Source organism: Heterocephalus glaber, unplaced genomic scaffold, assembly GCF_053883595.1.
Source record: "Heterocephalus glaber isolate CG9 unplaced genomic scaffold, H.glaber_assembly_v1.0 deba00001472, whole genome shotgun sequence".
In the NCBI taxonomy this organism is placed as follows: Eukaryota; Metazoa; Chordata; class Mammalia; order Rodentia; family Bathyergidae; genus Heterocephalus; species Heterocephalus glaber.
This window is the reverse complement of record NW_028258315.1, coordinates 16,693,076-16,714,751: the sequence shown is the minus strand read 5'-3', so window position 1 is coordinate 16,714,751 and position 21,676 is coordinate 16,693,076. Positions and strand designations below refer to the sequence as shown.

The following is a 21,676-nucleotide window of genomic DNA, read 5'->3' as shown; positions in this document are numbered from 1 at the left end:
GAATCTGTGGTAAGAGATTTAAAGGTTAGGAGTTTGCAGTGTCCCACTCCAGCAGGTCCAGGGAGGAGTGGCACTTTGGTAGAATTAGAAAGATTCCTGGGATAACTTTTTGTGCCTCTAAAATTGGCAGACAACTGCCACCCTGTTCCATATCCTTGTGAGGCCAACTGGCAGCCCCTAGTCTCTGCTTAAGAAGATCCATAATTAGTGTTTTGGTTATACTTTAAGGCTCCCTGGCAATAAAATTCCCATGAAAATAAGCGTGTTGTTCAACTTTCAGACATTGCCCTTTCATTTTGGGGATTCTGGATCATTGCTCCTGGGTGGGACCTGGAAGGGCAGGCAGGTGTGGGGGATTGGTTACCTCTCAGTCCTTGGGCTCTCATTTACCTGGCCGTTATTTTCTTTTGGTTACAAAAGATTGTAATAGGTTTAGATGAAACTCTTGTTTTGAATGTGCTTGTACTATTAGGTAAAAAGGAATGCTTTCTAATAATAGACTTCTCAAGTCGATAAATTATACAGCAAATTATAACTAGCTGTTCACATCCGTGGATCCCACATCTGCAGATCCACCCCACTATAGATTAAAAATGTGAAGGGATTGCATCTGTACTGAATGTATACAGACTTTTAATTGTAATTATTCCCTAAATAATCCAGTGTAACAACTACTTACATAACATATTAGGTATTATGAATAATCTACTGATGATTTAAAGCATATGGGAGGATGGATGTAGCTTATATTAAAATACTAAGCCATTTTATATAAGAGACTTGAGCATCCACAGATTTCCTATCTCTGGAGGCTCCCAGATACTAAGGAATGATCATACACATGGAAACTGGAGTTGTATAACTATTTCTGTACACCATAATCACTTTGCTGCTAATGCTGTTGAATAAAAACTATAAGAGTCCATTGTTTTAGAATAAGCTCCTGCCCTGGGCCCCAACCAACCAGACTAAAAATCAAAATGGAATCACTCATGCTAAAGTTCCAAGTCACCAAGGTAAAATTAAGCAGATTATGTGACCTTCTGAGAAATCAGAAGGCATGTAGAGACCTAAGAACCAACTTTCCCAAACAGACCAGTTTCAATTGTCATGATAACGATGTTCCTTCGGGCTTCATGCTTAACTGAGAAAAAGGTAACCAGAAGTAACCTAATGTTAACCAGTTATTTTCCGGTACCTGGCTTATGAGGAAAGTAACTTAGAGTAGACTAAACCTCTCTTTTTTTGTGTGTTCTGCTTTCTTTAGCAGTTTGTTGTTGTTGTTGTTAATAAAACCAGCCTTCTCTGCTCAGCTCATTGGAACACTTACTCTATTCTACTGAATCCAGTGTTGCTCAATTCTAGAATCAAAAATAAAGCCAGTTAAGATTTTTAAGCTAAACTGTTATGGTGTTGCCCTTTGACAGTGTTTTTCCTGCCCGTCTTGTGTTCTCCAGCTGGGATTGTGAGAGTGAGACTGGCAAAGCATAGAGAAAAATGGCAGGAAGCTTCCAGCACATGCATCATGTTTGCTCATGGAGGCTCTGGAAATGAGAAACCCAAACAGATGGTTAGATTTGGTTATGCACCTCTTTAGGCTAACAAAAGGGAAAGGGGTTAGGGCTTCTGGGGGAAGAGGCAAGTTAAGGGACAGTGACCAAGAAAAGCACAGTGAGCGAGGGAGGATGGAATGAGGCTGCTTGTGTAGATTTAGGTTGAAACTTCTCCACTGATCAGCTTTGTTATGAGTCCTCCTCTTCCTGGTGCTGAAGTGGAGGTAATTCTATGAAAGGAAATTTCCTTTTCGAAAGGAAATCTTACACCCTGCTTTTAGAACTTTTACTTAGTTTACTGATTCTCAGTAGCCTTTGGCTCAAAAGAATTCCTCTGCCTAACTGGCGCGTTATGGAGTGGCACGTTCTGGCTCCCGGAGGATGGTGTGCACTGGATATGGACAACTGTAATCATCCTTTCCCTTTCCTCCCAGAGCACTAATTGGATTTTATATTTTGTTTGGAGTACCAGAAACATCCTTTTTGCTTTTTATATTGTCAAATTATAAAATACAAGCAGTTGCCACAAGGCAGTGACAACTTTTCTCAGTACTAAAAAAGTCCATGTTACCCCAAAGTGTGTTTTCACATTACTGTTAACCGTAAAGTCACTGGTAATGACTTCTGAGTCACTGAGTTCTTCATAGTTTGCATAAATGAAGACTTTTTCTGCTGCACTTGCTAGTAAAATGCCCAAGATAATTTAAAATTCTTTGAAGAATTGTTTCCAACCAAAAACTGTATTTCAGTAGCTGCAAAATGTTAACCAAAAATGCCCTATAAACCGAATGCGTTGGCTCATGCCTATAATCACAGTATTCAGGAGGGTGAGGCAGGAGAATAGAGAGTTTGAGGCCAGGATATGATACAGAGCAAGACTGCATCTCAAAAAAAAGAGGCCCTATATTGTACCTATAATCTATATTAATATATGTGCTGCCAAACCGAGCACCCTATATTCTATATTAAAGCAGAAATGGGCATATTGAATTCTTGCTTGCCTTTATTTCATAAATATCTCTTGAAGTTTTATTTCTTAAAACTATTACATTTGGGAGGAATGATTGGACTTGCTTGGGTTCTTCAACCACAGACTGGTTGAAAAACCCAAGCTGTTTTCTTAAACTGCTATATTGCAAAACAATCCAGATACCATATGGTTCACCACTATACATGTGTATTTCAGTAACTTTAGTATATTTAGGGTTGTGCGTCACCACAGTCTAACTTTAAAATGTTTGCATCATGCCCCAAAGAAACCCAGTGTCCAAGTCACTCTCTCACCAACAACCCTGAGCACCCACTGCCTCCATCTCTATAGGCACCTATTCTGGATATTTGGTGTAAATGGAATTAAGTATATGTGCTACCACAACAGGTTACCACCCAAAGCAGTGGAGACTTTTATTCTCACAGTTCTGGATGCCAGAAATCCGAAATCAAAGGATCATTCATGTTTTCCTTCTTGAGGTCTCCAAGGCCGAGTCTGTGCCCTAGCCAGTGATGGTGAACCTTCCAGAGCTTTCAATGATACAAGTAGCCAGTGCGGCATGAGAGCCATAGGTTCACCATCTCTGCTACCCTCTTGTGGTTGCCGATAATCCTTGGCATCCCACAGTTTACCAAGCCTTGCTCCCTTCTCTGCATCTGACCTCAAGTGGTGGTCTCCAATGTGTGTCTTCACAAGGCCCTCCGAGGAGGAAGCCAGTCAGTGGATTCCAATCCTCCAGTGTAATCTCTACCAATTGCAAGAACCCTTTTTCCAAGTAGGGCCATGTTTTAAGCTTCTTTTGCACATGAATTTTTGGGAGACACTTATTCAATTTAAGACAGTGGCCTTTTGCACTTGGTTTTTTTCACTTAATGTAATTTGTCAGGGTTTGCCCACATCGTGGTTTCATTCTTCATTAGGGACTTCATTCTTCTTCTTGTGGCGTTGGGGAATGAACCCAGGGCCTCATCCATGGTGGGCAAGTGCTCTTACACTGAGCTACACCCCTGGCCAGGACTCCATCCTTTTTTATGGCAGAATAATGCTCCATTGTGTGTGTGTGTGTGTGTGTGTGTGTGTGTGTGTGTGTATCTGTATCAATCAAGAATTTGTCATCCCCTCATTTGATGAGCATTTGGGTTGTTTCTACATTTTAGCTTTTGTGAATAATACTGCTGTGAAAAATTGTGTACAAGTTTTTATGTGGACACATGCTTTCATTGCTCTTGAGTTAGAGTAGTATAATTTAAATCTGTCAAGTATGATATGCCACTTTGTGGAGTTGGCTAGTAGTTATTGAAAATTTAACATCCATTTTGTTAGAATGAATTCTGATTCACTTTCTGCCTCTTGAATTTGCTTTATATTTCAGTTATGGGAAATTATGTTTTGTGGAAATAAGCTTTCATTCTTTTATTTATTTTATGGAAATCTATCAGCACTAGAAAGAAAGCTGTCTTGTCTTTCATTTGCTGGTTTATGCCCTCTTTGTTATAAGTAAATAGAGGCATTTAACTTTTCTAGCTATTTACAAAGCACTTTCCCTTTGTGAAATCATATAACCCTCCTTGCAATCCTGTGAGATCTGCACAGGTTGCTGTTTTCTGGCTGTTAAATATTCACTTTTTTGATTAATGCATGTTTGCAATACATAATAAATACACACATCATGAGGAGTTGGTACATGTGCATATCACATCATATCCTTTTTACTTCCTCTTTCCTTCCCCTCTCCCTCCATCTCTAGATCCACTTCCTATCTGTAAAAGGACTACCTCCTTGCTTCCTATTCTCTAACTTTTATTTTGCTCTTTAAAATATTTATAATTTAGGTTTCTCATAGAAGAGAAACCATGTGATATTTAGCCTTTTGTGTCTGGTTTATTTTACTTAGCATTATGGTCTCAAGGCTGGCAGCTAGTTATGATCTAATTGATTTTCTTTTAAAAGAGCAGTTGGGGCCAGGGATTAAGCTTAGTGGTTCTGGAGCCTGCCTCATAAGCACAAGAACCTGTGTTCAATCCCCGGTACCAAAAAAAAAAAATAAAAAGAGCAGTTGGTACTTAGCTGCAGCCCAAGACAATGTCCTTTGTCTCTCAGTACCACAACACCTCTTTTTTTTTTTTTTTTTTTTGAGACAGGGTTTTACTATGTAGTTCAGGCTGGTCTTGAACTCACTATGTAACCCAGGCTAGCCTTGAATTCACATGATCCTCCTGCCTCAGCCTCCTGAGTGCTGGGGATTAGAGGCATGCATCACCATACCTGTCTGCATCTGTTGTTTGACAGCAGTCTCTTTCAGGTGTTGAGAAGGTGTAGTAGCCTTCAAAGAAAGCTTAGAAGCCTAAGCCAGTATTCTCAAATGGTAGCGTGTATGAGAAGCCAGGTAGAGCGTGCATGCCTGTAATCCCAGCAATGGGGAGGCTGAGGCAGGAAGTTCAGGAGTTCAAGACCATCTTGGGCTGCATAGTGAGACCCTGTTTTAAAAAAAAGACATGTGAGTCATTGTCAAGGTTCAGATTGCTGGTCCCACTGTAGGTTTCTCACTAAGTAGGTCTGGGAGAGGATCAGAGGTTTTGTATTTCTGCCAAGTTCTGAGTGATTGTAATGCTGCTGCTACTCCCGGACCCGCACTTGGAGAGTGGAAGCCTAGCCATCTCACTGTGTGTGTCCCTGGGTATTGTTCACCAAGAGCCTCTCAAACTTTAGCATGTGTGTGCATCCATTGGGGATGCCTTAGCAGCACTAGGGAGGCTTCCAAGGTTTCCCGACTGGCTCTGAGGAGGTGTCCTGCAACTTCGAACAGAGAAGCCATGTACTGCCCTCTGCCTAGATAGCTGTTTATTTTTGTACAACTATAATAAGTGTTGACAGCTTTAAACAGATGAATAAGCTGTGTCCTGGAATGCGAAGTGGACGGACGCTGTGCAAGTTGCATGGCTATTCAGGGAAACAAAGCCAGAGGCCAGAATGGACCAAATTAGACCTAAAGAGTACATGGCTCAGGCTTTTAAGTCTTACTTTGGAGTAAATTAAAATTTTCTAGTGTGATCTTGTAAGTAAATGCTTCCAGGTTCTAAAATGTGTGTTTCACAGGTCCCATGATTGAAACAGTATTTTCTCATAGGAATTCCAAATTTGTTCTTCTCAGTTAATGGATTCATTTTGTGTTTTTCTTTTTTTCTCAGCTTCTTGGCAAATTAATGAGGAACTGATTGTATCAATGTTAGGGCCTTATCGTTCTGGATATTTTATACTTGTTACCTAGAAGAATTACTGTTTTATGAAAACAAAATAAACAACCAGTAGAACTAATTTTTCATTTCTTCCTTGGCAGATCACTTACAACCTTGGGGCTGGTTATATCCTCACTGGCTGACCAGGCGGCTGGCAAGGGTAAAAACAAATTTGTGCCTTACAGAGATTCAGTCCTCACTTGGCTCCTTAAGGTAATTCATTGCTCTGGCATCCTATTCCAACTAGAAATTGTATATTCCAGATGAGGCAGCTAAAAGGTGTGTCAGAGCTGACCAAATACACACAGAGAGCTATCCTGATATTACTGTTGTCCTAATTCCTGGGAATGCAGAGAAACACATCCTGTTGCTTTTTGTTCCATAATAATGTTGTATTACAGGTATTATTCATTGTTGTGAATAAGTAAGGCCACATTTTATCTTGTCATAAAATAATCTGTGAAATGCAGACACATTTCCATGTAGCATTTTCTTCTTCAAGAATGTCACACATGCATATTATTTGCTGCTTTCATCATATGTGTTGTACCTGAAGCAGGCTTCCCTTCGATGCTATTTGAAATGCTTTACAGGACAATCTGGGTGGCAACAGCCAGACTTCTATGATAGCTACCATTAGCCCTGCTGCAGACAACTATGAGGAGACCCTCTCCACATTAAGATACGCAGATCGAGCCAAGAGAATTGTGAACCATGCCGTTGTGAACGAAGACCCCAATGCCAAAGTCATCCGAGAACTTCGGGAGGAAGTAGAGAAGCTGAAGGAGCAGCTCTCACAGGCTGAGGTAAGATCACCCTGGTGCTCCCTGACTTGGGTACCTGACTAATGAGGACATGCTTGCTCACAGTTCTGGGCCATCTCCATGTGATTCAGCATTTCAGTGTTTATCGGCATCAGCTTTGTGTTAATAAGCTTTATGAAGACCAACGTGAGTAATACAAGACTTCTGTCCTAGCAACTTGCAGTCAAGAAGAGATAATTCCTGCTAGTGCCTAATTCTTTGCTTCAGTAAAGCAGTTAGCCCTGGTGAAGTCCTAAGAACTAAATGTATTGTTTTTATTTTTATTTATTTACACTGTAGACTATTTCCACCTGGCATTGTAACTTTTATCTCCTTATTAAGTCATGGAGATAGCATGATAATGACTTTTTTTTTTTTTTTTTGGTACCGGGGATTGAACTCGGGTCCTTGTGCTTGTGAGGCAGGTGGCAGAACCACTGAGCTAAATCCCCAGCTCATGATAATGGATAAACATTAGAAGTAATTCAGCAACCATCTTTTATGTTTGCATTTACATCAGCCTTTAGCAGGTAACAAAAGCAATATTTTTGCCTTGTTACCATCTGTCCTTGGCTTTCTCCAAACTTTAATAACCTTATACTTTTCCAAGTATCTGTTGTGTTTTGCAGATTGCTGAGTGAAGTACTGTCTCATTTGAAATAGGTATAAGGACCGAGATTGAGGCCAGGTATCTTAGCTAAAGTCACATGTTTCCTCATGTCAGGACTTGGCTGTGACCTGTTATGGTTTAAATTTGAAGTGCCCCTCAAAGACTCATGTATTGAGGATTTGATACCCAATGAAGCAATGTTCAGAGGAAGGGCCTAGAGAGGTGACTGAATCATGAGGGCATTAACCTTTCCAAAATGGACTGTTAGAAGGTGGGGCGTGGTTGGAGGAAGTGAGTTGCTGGAGGTGCTGGTTCCTCTGTATATCTGGTCCCCTGCCTCTTCCTCTCTGGCCCTCCCTTGCCGTCTGGTAAGCAGCTTTTCTCCTCCATGCCCTTCTGCCATGATGTTTCTGCCTTGGAGCTAGTGACTATGGCCTGAACCATCTAAAACCATGAGCCCAAATAAACCTTTGCTTTTTTAAGTTATATATGTCAGATTCTTTGTCCCAGCAATGACTAATATAGGAACTTAAATTTCAATGCTCACATTTATTCATACCATTCTTTCCTGATTCCACTTGGGGGGAGGGCAGGTAATATCTATTATTTATTGAGCACTTATATGCCAGGCACTCTTTAAATACTCTTTTATCTATCAACATTATTTAATCATAGTCAATGCTCAAAAAATGTTGACTAGTATATGTTTTATTATGAAGCCTAATTGCTTTATTGATGCCAAAAAGAGTTAGCAAAATATCAGAAGAATCAAAATGCTGTAAGATTTGAGAAAAGTCATGATCCTAGGAAGAAAGTAAAATGGTTCTGGAATTTGTTGATAGGTAAATTACTTCCTTCCTCTTGTTTCTGAATTTTCATGTTGACTGTGACCATAGTATCTAGGCCAGAAGGCCAGAGCAGTACATGGCCAAAGGAAAGAGAAAAAAAGCCACATGGGTCCACGTAGAACTTCCACGTGTGTCCCCCTGTATCCAGCGCTAAATGTCACTCAAGCTCTCGTAATGCCAAGAGACCCAGGCATACTAAGCAAGCTTTAGATCATCACCATTCCAACTAAGCTCCCTCTGTCTCATTCATAGGGCTTTACTCTGTAGCAGCTCATGAACCATAGGATATCAAAGCAAATCTTTGCCAAGTTAAACCCCCGCTTCCTGAATTTTCAATCTGTAAATGTGTATATTCAGACTCCTTACTTATTCTTACTGCACAAATTCAAAGGGAAACTACTGCCCTTTTAACCAGATGTCCTGCTTCAAGTGAATAATAATTACGCTAAATCTGTTGCCATCCATGGAGAAAAGTAGTATAAAGAGCCCAGATTCAAATTTTAAAATAAACGAGAAGAATATTTACCTTTCCTGGTAGGTTAATATAGCTGTGTGTTTATGGCGGTACGTTTTGGTATCTGACTTATTGAAAAAGAAATCTGCAGAAGTAACTTTTTTTCCTACTTTGATATTTCAGAGATGAATTTTAGCCATCTTTAGACCTTTAAATGTGAAATTTAATGATGGTGAATAAAATGACTGTGCCACAGCTTGCCTCATTTTCATTTAGGGCACTGGTATTTTCTCCTTGAAGCAGGAGCCGCTATGTGATCCTACATTTCATTGATTAGTAGAGGTTTAAGACCCATCTCAACAGTGTTTGACTTAATTGCTTCCAAAAGACTCCTGATACCTGCCTGTGAATGACATAAGGATCCCATTGTATACGTCTCATACGTAATGCTGGGAAATCTTGAAGTCGGATATCTCTGGTTTTATTTTCAAGGCCATGAAAGCCCCTGAACTGAAGGAGAAGCTTGAAGAGTCTGAAAAGCTGATAAAAGAACTAACAGTGACATGGGAAGAGAAGCTGAGGAAAACAGAAGAGATTGCACAGGTAGCCTAATAATTTAGACCTAAAATACTTGGATCCTTTTCCATTTGTTGTCTTTCCTGTACAGCCACCTGCCATCCTTCTAAAGTCTCAAGGGTCTCCATCTGCTGAACCAGAGATTGCAGAGATAGTTTTAGACATCAATGTCATGTCTTCTACCAGTTTACAATTTGATCCATAATATTTGTTAGTGCTACATTTGAGTAGGCAAGATGACAAATCCCTTTCATACTTCCTGCTCTTCTCGCTGCAGCAAAAGCCTGATTTGTGACTTTGAGGTCCCCTGGGTCACATCCTGGGATGGTTGTCTTTATATGTCCACTTCGTGTCCCTGTAGCACCCTCACAAGATGTCATGCACGGCAAGCTCTCAGTGAACTTTGTTGAGCTGCGTAGAAGGTGCCATTTCATTGGCATCGTCCCCAGAATCAGTGACTAACTTTTTCCATGGATGCATCTTCTGAATAGAGCACAAATAGAGGCCCCTGCTTCTGTCTGTTTCTGTGCCCAGGAGAGACAACGCCAACTGGAGAGCATGGGGATTTCCCTGGAGACGTCTGGCATCAAGGTGGGGGATGACAAGTGCTACTTAGTCAACCTGAATGCAGACCCTGCTCTCAATGAACTTCTGGTTTATTATTTGAAGGTGAGAATATACATAAACAGGTACATCCCGTCCTAAATTGTTCGTGTTCAATTCCCAGTAGAGCCTGGATGCCTATCTCCATGATTGTGCTTTTTGCATCCAGCTTGACCCTCATTAAAAGTAAGTTGATGGATAGTACAGTCCCGTCACCATTACCATTGAGAACAAAAAAACAGCTCTGTTGTTCCACCTGGGACTGGGAAGTTGGGGGCAACTCCCTGTGAGTGAAGGCTTCAGAGAGGCAGGAGCAGGCAACTGCACATGTCCAGGCATTCCCTATGTATAGGAGAAGATTTCAGGAGTGGGGTGACAAGGATTCTGAGAATATCTGGGTCCAGCCACAAAGATCCTGAATAGCCTTGGACGTCCTTAGTACACTTCTGCATAATTCTAAGATCTTAAGATCAGCATGAGCCTAAAGAGGCCTTTGTGCTGGCCATGGTGCCACAGCTGTAATCCTAGTACTCTGAGAGGCTGAGGTAGGAGAATCATAAGTTTGAACCTAGCCTGGGCAACTTAATGACTTAGGGAGAACTTGTCTCAAAATTTGAAAATAAAAAGGGGAATCAGGGCCGGCTGAGAAGGCTTCTGTGGTACACTGGATAGCAGTGTTGTCATCAGTGACGAGATTGCCAGTAATTGCAGTCTTTTATGTGTCTGAGGTTCAGAGGACTTCAGTCACACTAATCTATACATCGTGTCACTCATAGCCTTCAGTACTCTTAATATTGGCATTAAAAAATACAACTATTTTTAACATTTTAAAAGCACATGTTAAGGCCTGGGACAGCTCACTGGTAGCATACATGCTTAGCATATTCAAGGTCCTGGGTTCAATCCCTAGCACAAAACAACAACAACAACAACAACAAAGTTATATACATTTGGTATGACTTTCCATGAAACTGCTTTTCAGTGGTTCTTAAATTTATCTAGCTGCTAATTCAGAAAACCCCTAACAGAATCCTGCCAAGTAGGTCAAATACATAATACTTGACCTGATTCCCTCCACCCCCAGAAAAGAAAAGAAAACTGAGGCTCAGAGGGAGAAATGACTTGCTCATGGGCACTTAAATTAGAAGTACTTAAGTCAGAATTGAGACTCAAGATATTCAGCTTTCAAGTCTTAATTTGTTTTAAGACAATATGTAATCGCTATTGACCAGGGCTCTAGTTTTTTCGGTTTTCTTTTATAGTGTTCAGAGACTTTTTAAAAAATTAGTGTGTTTAAGTTAAACATTTGGCTTCTGATGTTCCAGATATCTAGCAAGACTCATTAAATAATAGTCATGTTTTTCTTGCTGGGTTGTTCACATTGATTGGGATAAATTTTAGTTGAGTTGCTAATAAGTGTGGGTTTTTCTCTCTTCAATCATCTTATTACTAGGATCACACCAGGGTGGGTGCAGACACCTCCCAGGATATACAACTGTTTGGAATAGGGATTCAGCCTGAGCACTGTGAGATCAACATCGCAGGTGATGGAGACATCACTCTTACGCCTAAAGAAAATGCAAGGTGAAAGAAGCTCCCTGTGTCTTGCGTGCCCTGTTTACATGAGGAAAAGGCTGCCTCTTTGTGTTTGCCTCAGTTATATCAAAGTTGAGGATACACTGGGTCTGCAGGAAGAATTGCTTTCTGTTTGTAAAGAGTAGTACAGCAACCCTAGAGGGCACTCGCTCCATTATTATCAATAAAACCTAAATCACCAGAGTTGAAATATTACTATGAAGGAGACGTTGTTTTCATAGTATCTGAGCTTTAATGTCCTATAAAGATTCAGGACTCAGATAATAAAATTGTATGGAAAAAGTGACTTATTAAATAAACTAAAACTGAAAATCATATCCATTGTTTTTCATCAGACTTCACCTAATTTTTAAATTATCAGTAAAAATTTTAAATGAGATATTCCTTTCATACTTATATTTTTGGTTTTCTTTTTTTTGTTGTTCATTTTTGCTTGGGAGGGTTGGGTTTTTGGTGTTTTTCCAAATGTGGACAAAGTATCTCACCAGGAATGTTTTCCATTGCCATCAGAAGCACATCATGTCGGACTGTCTCTGCGTGAGGCACGGTGGTGGCTCTTGGTCGTGGAGCATGTGTTCAGTTGGGGTTACAAATTCTGTTGTTAGTTCTTGAGCTGTTACTTGGAGTACGTCTATTAGGAGAAACTCCCCTCAGTGATCTCTTTGTGCACCCGGGCTGGATTTGTGTTCCTATTGGTTCCCCTGATGTCCTCCCTGTGCCCTCCAGGTCCTGTGTGAACGGCACTCTGGTGTGCAGTGCCACTCAGCTGTGGCACGGCGATCGAATCCTATGGGGAAATAACCACTTTTTTAGGTAATGCCTTCGTGTTCGCTAATATTTTCCTATACGGTTTTTTTCCTGTTACCTATTAAAGTATAAAGCAATTTGATTGTCTCTCTTGGTGGAAAAAACTCACAGAATTAATTTACCTAAGAGGAAACGGCGAGATTGGCTGAAAGACTTTGAAAAAGAAACAAGTCTGGCAGAGCATGAACTGGACACAGCCAGTGAGGCATCTTCAGAGCCAGACTATAACTATGAATTTGCACAGATGGAAGTTATCATGAAGACGCTGAATAGTAACGGTGAGACCCTAATTCGTCCCCTCCTGTCAGTTGGTGAAGGATGAGCGTGTATAAAGTGGCACCCTGAAATTCAGACACAGAAAATTGCTAATTCTCTACAAAGGGGCTTCTGAGGAGATTTGGGGACAGTCTCCTCCCTCGGGTATAACCGGAAAGTGGATGATCCCTTTTTTGAGACCTCTTGTTCCCAAGCCAGTTGTTATATTTCCACAGTCCTAGAGCTCTTAATGATTTTAACAGATTTTATCGAATCTTCCAATATAGCCAGGTGTGGTATTCCATTATCTTTTCTCTTTCTGTGCTTATACACACCTGTGTGCATTCAGTAACATTCACACCAAATTCTTTCCTTGCCTCCTATTTGATAAATCTACCCCTTCCTCTTCCCACCCACCAATCTCCCAATTCCCAATCCTTAGTGCCTGCAACCTAAAAGACAGGCAAAAGCTTTCCTGACACCAGGCACAAGACAGCATTTCCAGGGCTGCAACTGTTTTTCAGGATAAGCTGGATACATTCAGGAGCTCCAGAGAAAGTTTCAGGGCTTGGTCTCAGCTCACCTTTCCAGTCATCTCTCCTGGCCACTGAAGGACCTATAACCAGAAAAAGTTTGAGTTCTTCCCTGAAACAGTGACTTTCTCACTCCTTAAATAAGCCTATCTCGGAGAAAATGGACCATGGCTACAGAATTGTCTGATCTCAGGAGTTCTGTTGCTGTAGTAAAGATTTTGACCTTTCTATCCACCTCTCTGTATGATTTTTTTTTAGTCTTTAGGACTCTTTTTAAATTATAAAAGTGAAGTATAAAGAAAAGATCAGACTCTGTAAAACAAATTAACATAGTTATATGAACAGTATAGAAATACACACCAAAAAACTAGAGAAAAATAATTTTACAAAAAGAAAACTTGGTCATTTCTCTCTTTAAACATTAAGCTTAGGATGTTTAGATGAGCCTCTGGGACTTTCAATATGCAAGGCGGGGGGACCACAGCTGAAATCAAGCTTCAGTCCACTCTTTCTTGCCCACCAATGGGGAAGAATCCCAAAGTGGTATTCAGTCATTGCAGTCACATCAGTGGGTCATTTAACAACATGCTGGAGCAGTGTGTTTCCTGGGAGTGATTTTTGGGAGCTTGAATACACATGTTGTGGCTGGGTGTGGCAGGAAAGTGTAGATTCCACACTCCGGCGGAGGACCGCCCATTGGGAGAGACCTCATTTCATCAGATGAAGTTATAGAATTCTAGATGGGTCTGTTGCTGAACCCTGCAGCGTACCCAGATTTTACCAGTTTAATCATTTATCCATCTCAGAGCACAGGTTTCTGATTTCATCCAATTGCTACTTTCTTCTTGTCATTTATAAATTAAACCTGTGAGGCTGGGCATGGTGTTGTACACCTATAGTCCCAGAACTTGGGAGGATTGCTGTAAGTTCAAGGCCAGCCTGAACTATATCACAAGACTCTATCTCAAAAAAAAAAACAAACCCACAACAATTAAACCTCTGAGGAACCAAGTGAATATAAGCATTCCTGAATTCCTCCAATCCTTGTAGCCAAACCTGTTAGTTGTCTGCAGCCTAGCTCATGGTAGTAAGGAGCATTACTCACTTGGATCTCCCATCAAGCCTTGCTCTCCAGTGTTGATTTTGTCCATGTGAAAGTACACTCTCCTCCTTGGTCCCTCACCCAGTCCTGCTGGTGAATGGAGTTTCCCTCCAGGCATACACATGCTCTGATGCAAATATCGAGTGCTGGTGACCAGACAGTTCACAGGATTCACCTCTGTGCTAGGTGGCTTCCCGATGATAAGCCTGTCTGCCTGGTGGTCTTCCCCTTGGTGGTCCTATTTGAAGATTCTCTTCCCTCTCCTCTGGTTCCAGACGAAGCTCCTCCACAAAAACTGGGACAGAGGTTTTTACCTGATTGGCAATGGCATGAGGAAGCATGGCTGGTTTTCAGCAGGGCTGCTGACTGATGCTTATGCTGTGTGCTTTGGCGAAATCTAGGTGCCATGATTGGGAAGAGGTAGAAATTTTCTGTGCAATGTAGTCACTCTGTATTCTTGATCAAGGGATGTTTCGTTTTCATTTTGCCCCTCCCCCATCGCATGTCCCAACTCCATTGCCTTCCCAGAGGTAAAATGTGATAGCTGTGCCCTTTCCCTTGCACCCAAGAGCACGGGAAGGATAAATGCTTTACTCCTATGGTTCCTAATGGCTTTATTACTGTTTCAAGCACAACAGGTCAGGGCAGTAGCACTTCCAGATATATGTTCAGCTCCATTAGCCCAGTAATAGCCTGGAATACTGCATTTTTGAGTCCCTAGAGTAAATACTGATCTAAACCCCAATTCATTTGAACTTAAAGTAAAAGAAATTCTAGTATTTATGAACAATAATGCCTTCTTTCTAGGATTCGAAATAGGTGAAAGACTCATCTCTTTTCCCAGTTTCAGTGGTAGCCTGCTCTAGAGTAAAGAGCAATTAAGGGGCTGGCAAAGGTCATAGGGCTAATTTATTCCATCTAAGATTAAAAGGTTCTTTTTTTCCCTAAGGACCCACTTCCCTTCATTACAGTGCTTTGGACATCTTGGTGTGAATTAATTCTAATACTCATTCTCACATAGATACCCCCACCAGCACCGCTACCACTAATCTGTTTTCCATTTTCTGGATGACAGATTAGTTTGAGTTCATTTCATAGTTATCTACCTGGGAAACAGTAAACTAATGAGGAAAAAATAGAGCTATGTCTCAAAATAATACTGTCCTTCTGTCTCCCAGAGAGACTTAGCTGTTTGGTATCGAGGCCTTAGGCACCAGGTTAATTCAAGTGGAGGAAAGAGGACTGCCTCAGCGGTGGAGTGCTTGCGTCCCTCGTGCAAAGCTGTAGTTCGGTCCCCAGCACTGCAAAAAGGAAAAAACAAGGAGAAAAGCAATGGGGGCAGGGATAGAACAGCACAACCTATTGATACTTGTTTGGGTCATTAGGGAACTGGCCAGATGATCTTTGGCTTCTATTCTGAGCCCTGTCAGAGTCAGATCGACTTGCCAGTGAGGGGGATCTATTTAAACGGATGCTGGAATGTGAATGGGGAAGACTTCAAACTGGTCAATTTGAAGGAGCAGCGGGGAGGAGTTATCAAAGATGTCTATGAAAAAGACTTTTCCAGACTACTACTGGGATCTGAGATGAAAACAAAACCCAGCCTCTGGGCATCCCAGGAGGCTGCTGAGTCGTAGGAGTCCCCAGGGCAGGGCTTGCTGCAGTGCCGGGGAGGCTCTGAAGCAGGCACATTTCTTTCTTTCCTTTCCGTGTCGGCACATTTGAGCTTTGGGCCTGGTGAAGCCTGATGTAGCAGTGGCTGTGCTACGTCGTGGCAGCTACTGAAATTGCCTCGGCCACATGGCCTCTACATTGGCAAGGAAGCTTGGGGTGCAACCCCTCTGCCTCAGCCATTTGAGATCATGGGTGTTTTCTGTACCACTCACTGACAGGTGGAAAAGTGTGAAGTAAATACCTAATTTAGTGTCTCTTAGCACACACTTGTAATCCCAGCACTTGGGAGGCAGAGGCAGGGGGTTTTGAGTTTGAGGTCAGCCTGGCAACATGGCAAGACTCCCTCAAAAACAAAACAAACACAAATCCTGGTGCTGTTTTATGAGTTGTGCAGTCTTAAGTCACCCACCTAAACTTTCTGAACTCCAGTGTCCTCATTTTTTTAAGTTGGGGTGATGCTTGCCCTTGGTGTGCTGCAACATTTTCAGGAGTTGGTGCATGCAAAGGTTATAAATCTTCTACTGAGATGTAGCCAGCAACTAGTAGAGAAATTCTTGCTGTTTTCATTAAAACAAATCACTATGCTGCATATTTCTTGTGATTTTTTAAAAAAATACTCCTTTCTGCTTTGTATTATTTCACCTTATTTTTTAAGCTAGCATGCTATCTTTTTCTCTTATTGCTAACAGAAAGTTAGTGCAATTTATATATTTATTTTACAAATTGATGGAGTATTTTGGGAAAGTCAATAGCCATAGTCAGATAATATAAAATTTTTTCCTGAGTCACTTTAATTTCCAACTTCTTTCTGGAAATTAAACTGAGACTAATATGTGGGAAAATAACACAACCGTCCTGAACAGCATGCAGTGCACAAATGTACCAGGAGGAAATTATGTCCCAGGCTGGTGCAGAAACACATCTCAGGCCCAGGTACCTCTAGGAAGTGTTAGTCACTGTGGTGGTCTTGTTCTGCCATCGAGATTGTCTAGTGCGCTGCTTCCCTGCTGTCTACTCACAGGGATGCTGGAACTTTGTACATGTGACTGACCAGTGCCTTGACCCATCTCCATGACAGCCAGCTCAGTGGTCATTACCAGCCACTTGGCTCTTCAGAGTCACCACCTACACCACAGCCACCACTAGTCATCATAGTGGTTCCGTGCAGCAAGATCCCTTTATAGGTCTATTCCTGTTCCCTGTATGTATGGTTGAGGTTGTCCAATTCTGGACCCATACGATGTCAGATACAGGTTTTTGTTATTTTCCAAGTTGGTTGTCCTCTTAGATGTTAGCACCTGAGAAATTGACAGACCATATACTCATTATTTTCAAACATATGTTATGGTTTTTAAGTTTCCTACCACCTAAGAGAAATTTAAGAATAATGAGATTTGTGGTGAAAATCATTACCCTTTGTGATGTACCAAAACCAGTAATAACTGGGCATAGAAAATGACAACTGTAAATGTCGAATCATACATGTTTTTATCTGTAGAGTAGTCCTAGATTTCATGAAGGTTTTCTTCTCAGAGATAGGATCACATCTCCTTCTCCTCTGCCGCCTGATGGTACTAGATTAGTGACCTAAACGTTAGGGTGAACCCATCAAATTGAAAACATTAACATAGCAAACATGGAGAATGTTTGCATATGGAGCAGTTATCTAATATGTTAGTAAAAAGGAAACTGAGAGGATTTCAAGCCACTGAGCCCCTCAGACATCTCATAGAAAGTTCGAGACTGCTAGATTCTGGGCCCACAGATGGTTCCAGCCAGAAGGGTCCCTGACAGGCTGCTGACTGAGCCACTGAAGGCACCTTGCCTTGTCTCTTGGCCCACCAGACCCAGTTCAAAATGTGGTTCAGGTCCTGGAGAAGCAGTACCTGGAAGAAAAGAGAAGTGCACTGGAGGAACAGCGGCTCATGTACGAGCGGGAGCTGGAGCAGCTCCGCCAGCAGCTCTCACCTGAGAGGCAGCCGCCCAGCAGTGGCCCCAGCCGCCTGGCCTACAGCAGCCAGACAGCGCAGCAGAAGGTGACCCAGTGGGCCGAGGAGAGGTGAGAGAGGGGAGGTGGCTGGGTACCTGGGGCCTCAGGGCTTGGGAGTAGGGGACAAACCTCGCAAAGAAGGAAGTCGCAGTCCGGCACTGTGTGTTGGCTCTTGGCTTTTCCTTCCAGAAATACTGTCTGTCCTGGCATCTTTGCTGCAGTGGTAGCTGCCAAAGAGCCCATCTTTCACCCCTCAGTGAAGGCTTAGACTGCTAGGTGTGTAAAGATGGGAAGTTTGAACAATTTTTTAGCAAAAAAGCACTTCCCTAATTTTTTATTTCTTTTACCTTTGATTCTATTTAAATATAACTTCATGGTTGAGAAATCTACCAAGGGTGAATTTTCAAGATTTATGCCATTAATATAATTATATCAGAACCCTCAAAGGAGGTTGTAACAGAGGAAAAGGTAATAATAACGACCACCAATAAGGGCAGTACATTACTACTAACTTTTCTTGGTTCTCACCACAGTCTGGGCCTGGTGCTAATTTTATTTAACACTCCCAATAGAACTATCTCTACCTTTCTAAATGGGGTGCCTGTTTAAATATGCTGCCTTATCACCCACCTAGAAAGTGAAAAAGACAGAGTTTGAATTCAGGTCTGTCTCTAGTCCCAACAACATCTCTGTGTTATAATAATTAACAGTAGTTATAAAGGTAGCACCTGACAGTTATAGATTATTCACCATGTTGTAGGTTCCAAGTGCTTTACCATTACTCCTCTCCACTCAGGTATTCCCATTTTATATGTGAGGAACTGAGGCCAAGGGGCCAAATGATTGACCCAGTGTCATTTGGCTTACAAACTGAGGCAGCCTGACTCTAGAGCAGTGGTGGTGAATGTTTGGCATGTGTGCCACAGTGAGTTGTTTGTTATTGAAAACTAACTCTAAAAGGTTCGCTGTCACTGCTCTTGAGCTTCTACTCAGGCCCACACTCACTCCAAGCTTTCACTAGCAATGTGATGCTAAGGGGAGCCACATCCCCAGAGATGACCCAAGGTGGGAAAGGGGAACCCTCCCTTGCATCGAAGCCTTCTCGGAAGTCATGTACTTGCGTGGCCAAATGGAAAGAGCCAGTTACATCTTCCCAGGAGCTACCTTTTCCTCTGTGTGGGTACTGAAGTGCAAGACACAGCATGCTCATGCTGGTCTTTCTCACTGTGCTGGGAGGAGCCGAGCAGGTACTCAGGTGGTGCTTCTCCCAAAGAGCTGCCTTTCCCACGTGTACTGTGAGCAGGCTGCCCGCAGAGCATCATTATCTGTGGAAGGTGGTTGGGGTTATTACACCCATCGATATCCGTTCTGTTTACACAAGAATGTAAAAGACTAATCAAAGGAGTCTGGTAGAGAATGTAGATTGTTTTTTATTATAGTGTTTCTCAGCTAAATGTTCAGAAATGTTTTTCACTCCCTTAATTCTAGATTGATTGTCTTTGAGACCTAAATTCTTTCTTTTTTTTTTTGGTACTAGGGATTGAACTCAGTACCTTGTGCTTGCCAGGCAGGCACTGTGCTGCTGAGCTAAATCCCTGGCCCGAGGCCTAAATTCTTAAAAAGGAATAAGAGTGGCTGCAATATTGACTGAATTAGGTTTCACTGGATATAATTAAGGTGCCTAGTGGTGAGTGGTTGTATAAGATGCCTGGACTCTTGTCCAAGTACAAGTTGATGGGTTAGGAAATAATGAGGGACTCACACCTACATAAACAGTGAGAGGCAGAGAATCGAATGTATTTTAAGTGCTAGGACAATCAGAGAAAGCTACCGATGTAATTTATTCTCTTTATACACTTAGGATATAGTATGAGTGAAACAAAGTATAATCATATGAAAAATTAAATCATGATAGTAAATTAAAGTTTCATTTAACAGTAGGAAGTACAATGACTTTATAGTTGTTTGTTTGCTTTTTTCTCTTCTACCCTGGAAAGTATATTCCAGGGAACAGAGAATCTGTTTTGTTCACTGAGCCTTCTCTAGTGTCTAGAGTGCTGTTGTCACGTGGTAGGTACTTCACAGGTACCATTTGTACTGACTAGATTTGTTGAAGTGATAAGCAAGTATGTGATTGCCAGGTAGGCAGAGCAGACAGTAAGTTTGATGATCATTTCCTGGAGGGTAAGATCCCGGGGATGTTGAGTGTCCTGCAGAGACTTTTCAAGGAGAAATAGGATTTCAAGTGAGTTTGAAAGGTTGGATTTGAATAGGCAGAGAGAAGGCAGGAGGGCTATTTATTTATGTACTGCTAAGTATGCACCCTACCCTCCCTCCCAGCTACACCCCTAGCTGGTGGCAAGGCATTTGGCATGGGCCAGTTGGCATAAACAGAAGGCAACAGAGAAAGATGGATTGGAGAGGTTGCAAGACAACTGTTTTGTTTAGTCTTGCAGGTGATTTCTAGAGAAATAGGGAGGATTAAATCTAGAAGTATGAGCCAGGGCATGTGAGAGGGTTGTAGACTTCAGTGTTTGCAGTTTATCCCCTGGAGCAGACTTTGAGCCACAGGATGGCATGAGGCAGCCAGGAGTTTAGAAGGACTGTCTTGTAGTAGAAGGGCCTGAAAACAGAGACAGACACACACTTAGGAGCTGTTTTAAAGGAAGAATTAAGAAGGCTTTGGATATTGTGGAAAAGAGAAAGGCTGAACTTACTGAAGTCCAAGCCTGGGTGAATGGAAGAGTGGAACTGTCTTTGGGGAGAACCATTGTGATTGCATCCTCACAGTGAGCCTCTTCCTGAGCTGTTTCTGAGGTGGTGAGAAGGAGCTCGAATTTGCATGTTCTGAGCTCATCTTTTACCTATGAAGTAAGGATGTAGCCGAATCAACGGTGGAAAAAAGAAACTGCACATGCACAGCACAGACCAGTCACTAGACTGTATTATCTTTGAATCCAGACATACAAGCAAAATCCACAAATACTCTTTTCTTTCACACAATGGGAATTTAAAATTTCCTCTTGGGCCATGCACTTGGCCAGGAACTCAGTGTTGTGGTGAACAAAAAAATGACAGTCCTGCCCAAGTAACACTTACAGCCCAGTCATACAATTATACAAATAAATGTAAAGCTGTTACTGTGACAGTCTAGTGGAAGCAGAAGACAAGGGGCTAAAAGGACATATAATAGGGCTTTGACCAAGTTGAGGTGTTACTTTTTTTTCAGTGACTGCTATTGTATAGAGTTGGAAAAAAGCATTCCTGCTGCTTCGAGCATTCCAGCCAGACTTTGACCACTGAAGAAATCACATGAGCCCCTGGCTTCCAGCTTTGAGTTTCTCACCTGCCAGCAGCTCCCCCATCCTGCAGTACCCAAAAGTCATAAATTGTCATTTTTCTTCCTAAAGCATGCTTTTATTTTTTTGTTTGAATCCTCATATCAAAATCTGGATTTTTTTTAAGTATACAATTTATAATTTGATTTTGGTGCTGGAGATTGAACCCAGGGCCTCGCTCTCACATGCTGAGCCCAGGCTCTACCACTGGGCTCTCACCCACCCTAAGACCTGGTTTTTATTGAGGTCACTCTGTACTCTCCTCCCGAGCAGTGGTTCCCAGTGTGGTAATCATGTGAGGGCAGGAGGACAGGATCCGAGATGACTGGCAAACGAGGTCAAAAATATCACCTGAAAGGAATCTTCTACCACTTTCCAATAAGACTACTCACACAGAGACAGGATTGCCATTTTCTTTCACATGTGGTCATTTTCTTTTCTGCAACACCACAGGGATGAACTCTTTCGGCAAAGCCTAGCAAAACTCCGGGAGCAGCTAGTTAAAGCGAATACCCTGGTACGGGAGGCAAACTTCTTAGCTGAGGAAATGAGCAAACTCACCGATTACCAAGTGACTCTTCAGATCCCTGCTGCCAACCTCAGTGCCAATAAAAAGGTGAGATTATCCTTAGAAAATGAGAGGGAGACACACAATAGTGAATACTGTAAACCAAACTCCACACATCATCCCTGCAGGAGCCTAACAC

The 21,676-nt window shown here is 41.9% G+C and overlaps 1 protein-coding gene and 1 long non-coding RNA gene across 2 annotated transcripts in view; one reads left to right on the top strand and one right to left on the bottom strand.

Annotated features, from left to right (window-relative positions):
- Positions 1-21,676, top strand: part of Kif13a (kinesin family member 13A) — a 194,043-nt gene that overhangs the window by 128,746 nt on the left and 43,621 nt on the right. The window contains 9 exon segments of the mRNA XM_021260592.2: positions 5,882-5,993; positions 6,374-6,586; positions 8,988-9,098; positions 9,606-9,740; positions 11,128-11,258; positions 11,997-12,083; positions 12,189-12,355; positions 17,487-17,700; positions 21,423-21,585. Of these exon segments, the coding sequence (XP_021116251.2) occupies positions 5,882-5,993; positions 6,374-6,586; positions 8,988-9,098; positions 9,606-9,740; positions 11,128-11,258; positions 11,997-12,083; positions 12,189-12,355; positions 17,487-17,700; positions 21,423-21,585 (1,333 nt within the window).
- LOC110349764 (uncharacterized) lies at positions 19,912-20,515 on the bottom strand. Its single transcript, XR_002395985.2, has 2 exons — positions 20,349-20,515; positions 19,912-20,254 (listed from the first exon to the last, which is right to left on the bottom strand). It is a non-coding gene; the product is annotated as an uncharacterized LOC110349764 (long non-coding RNA).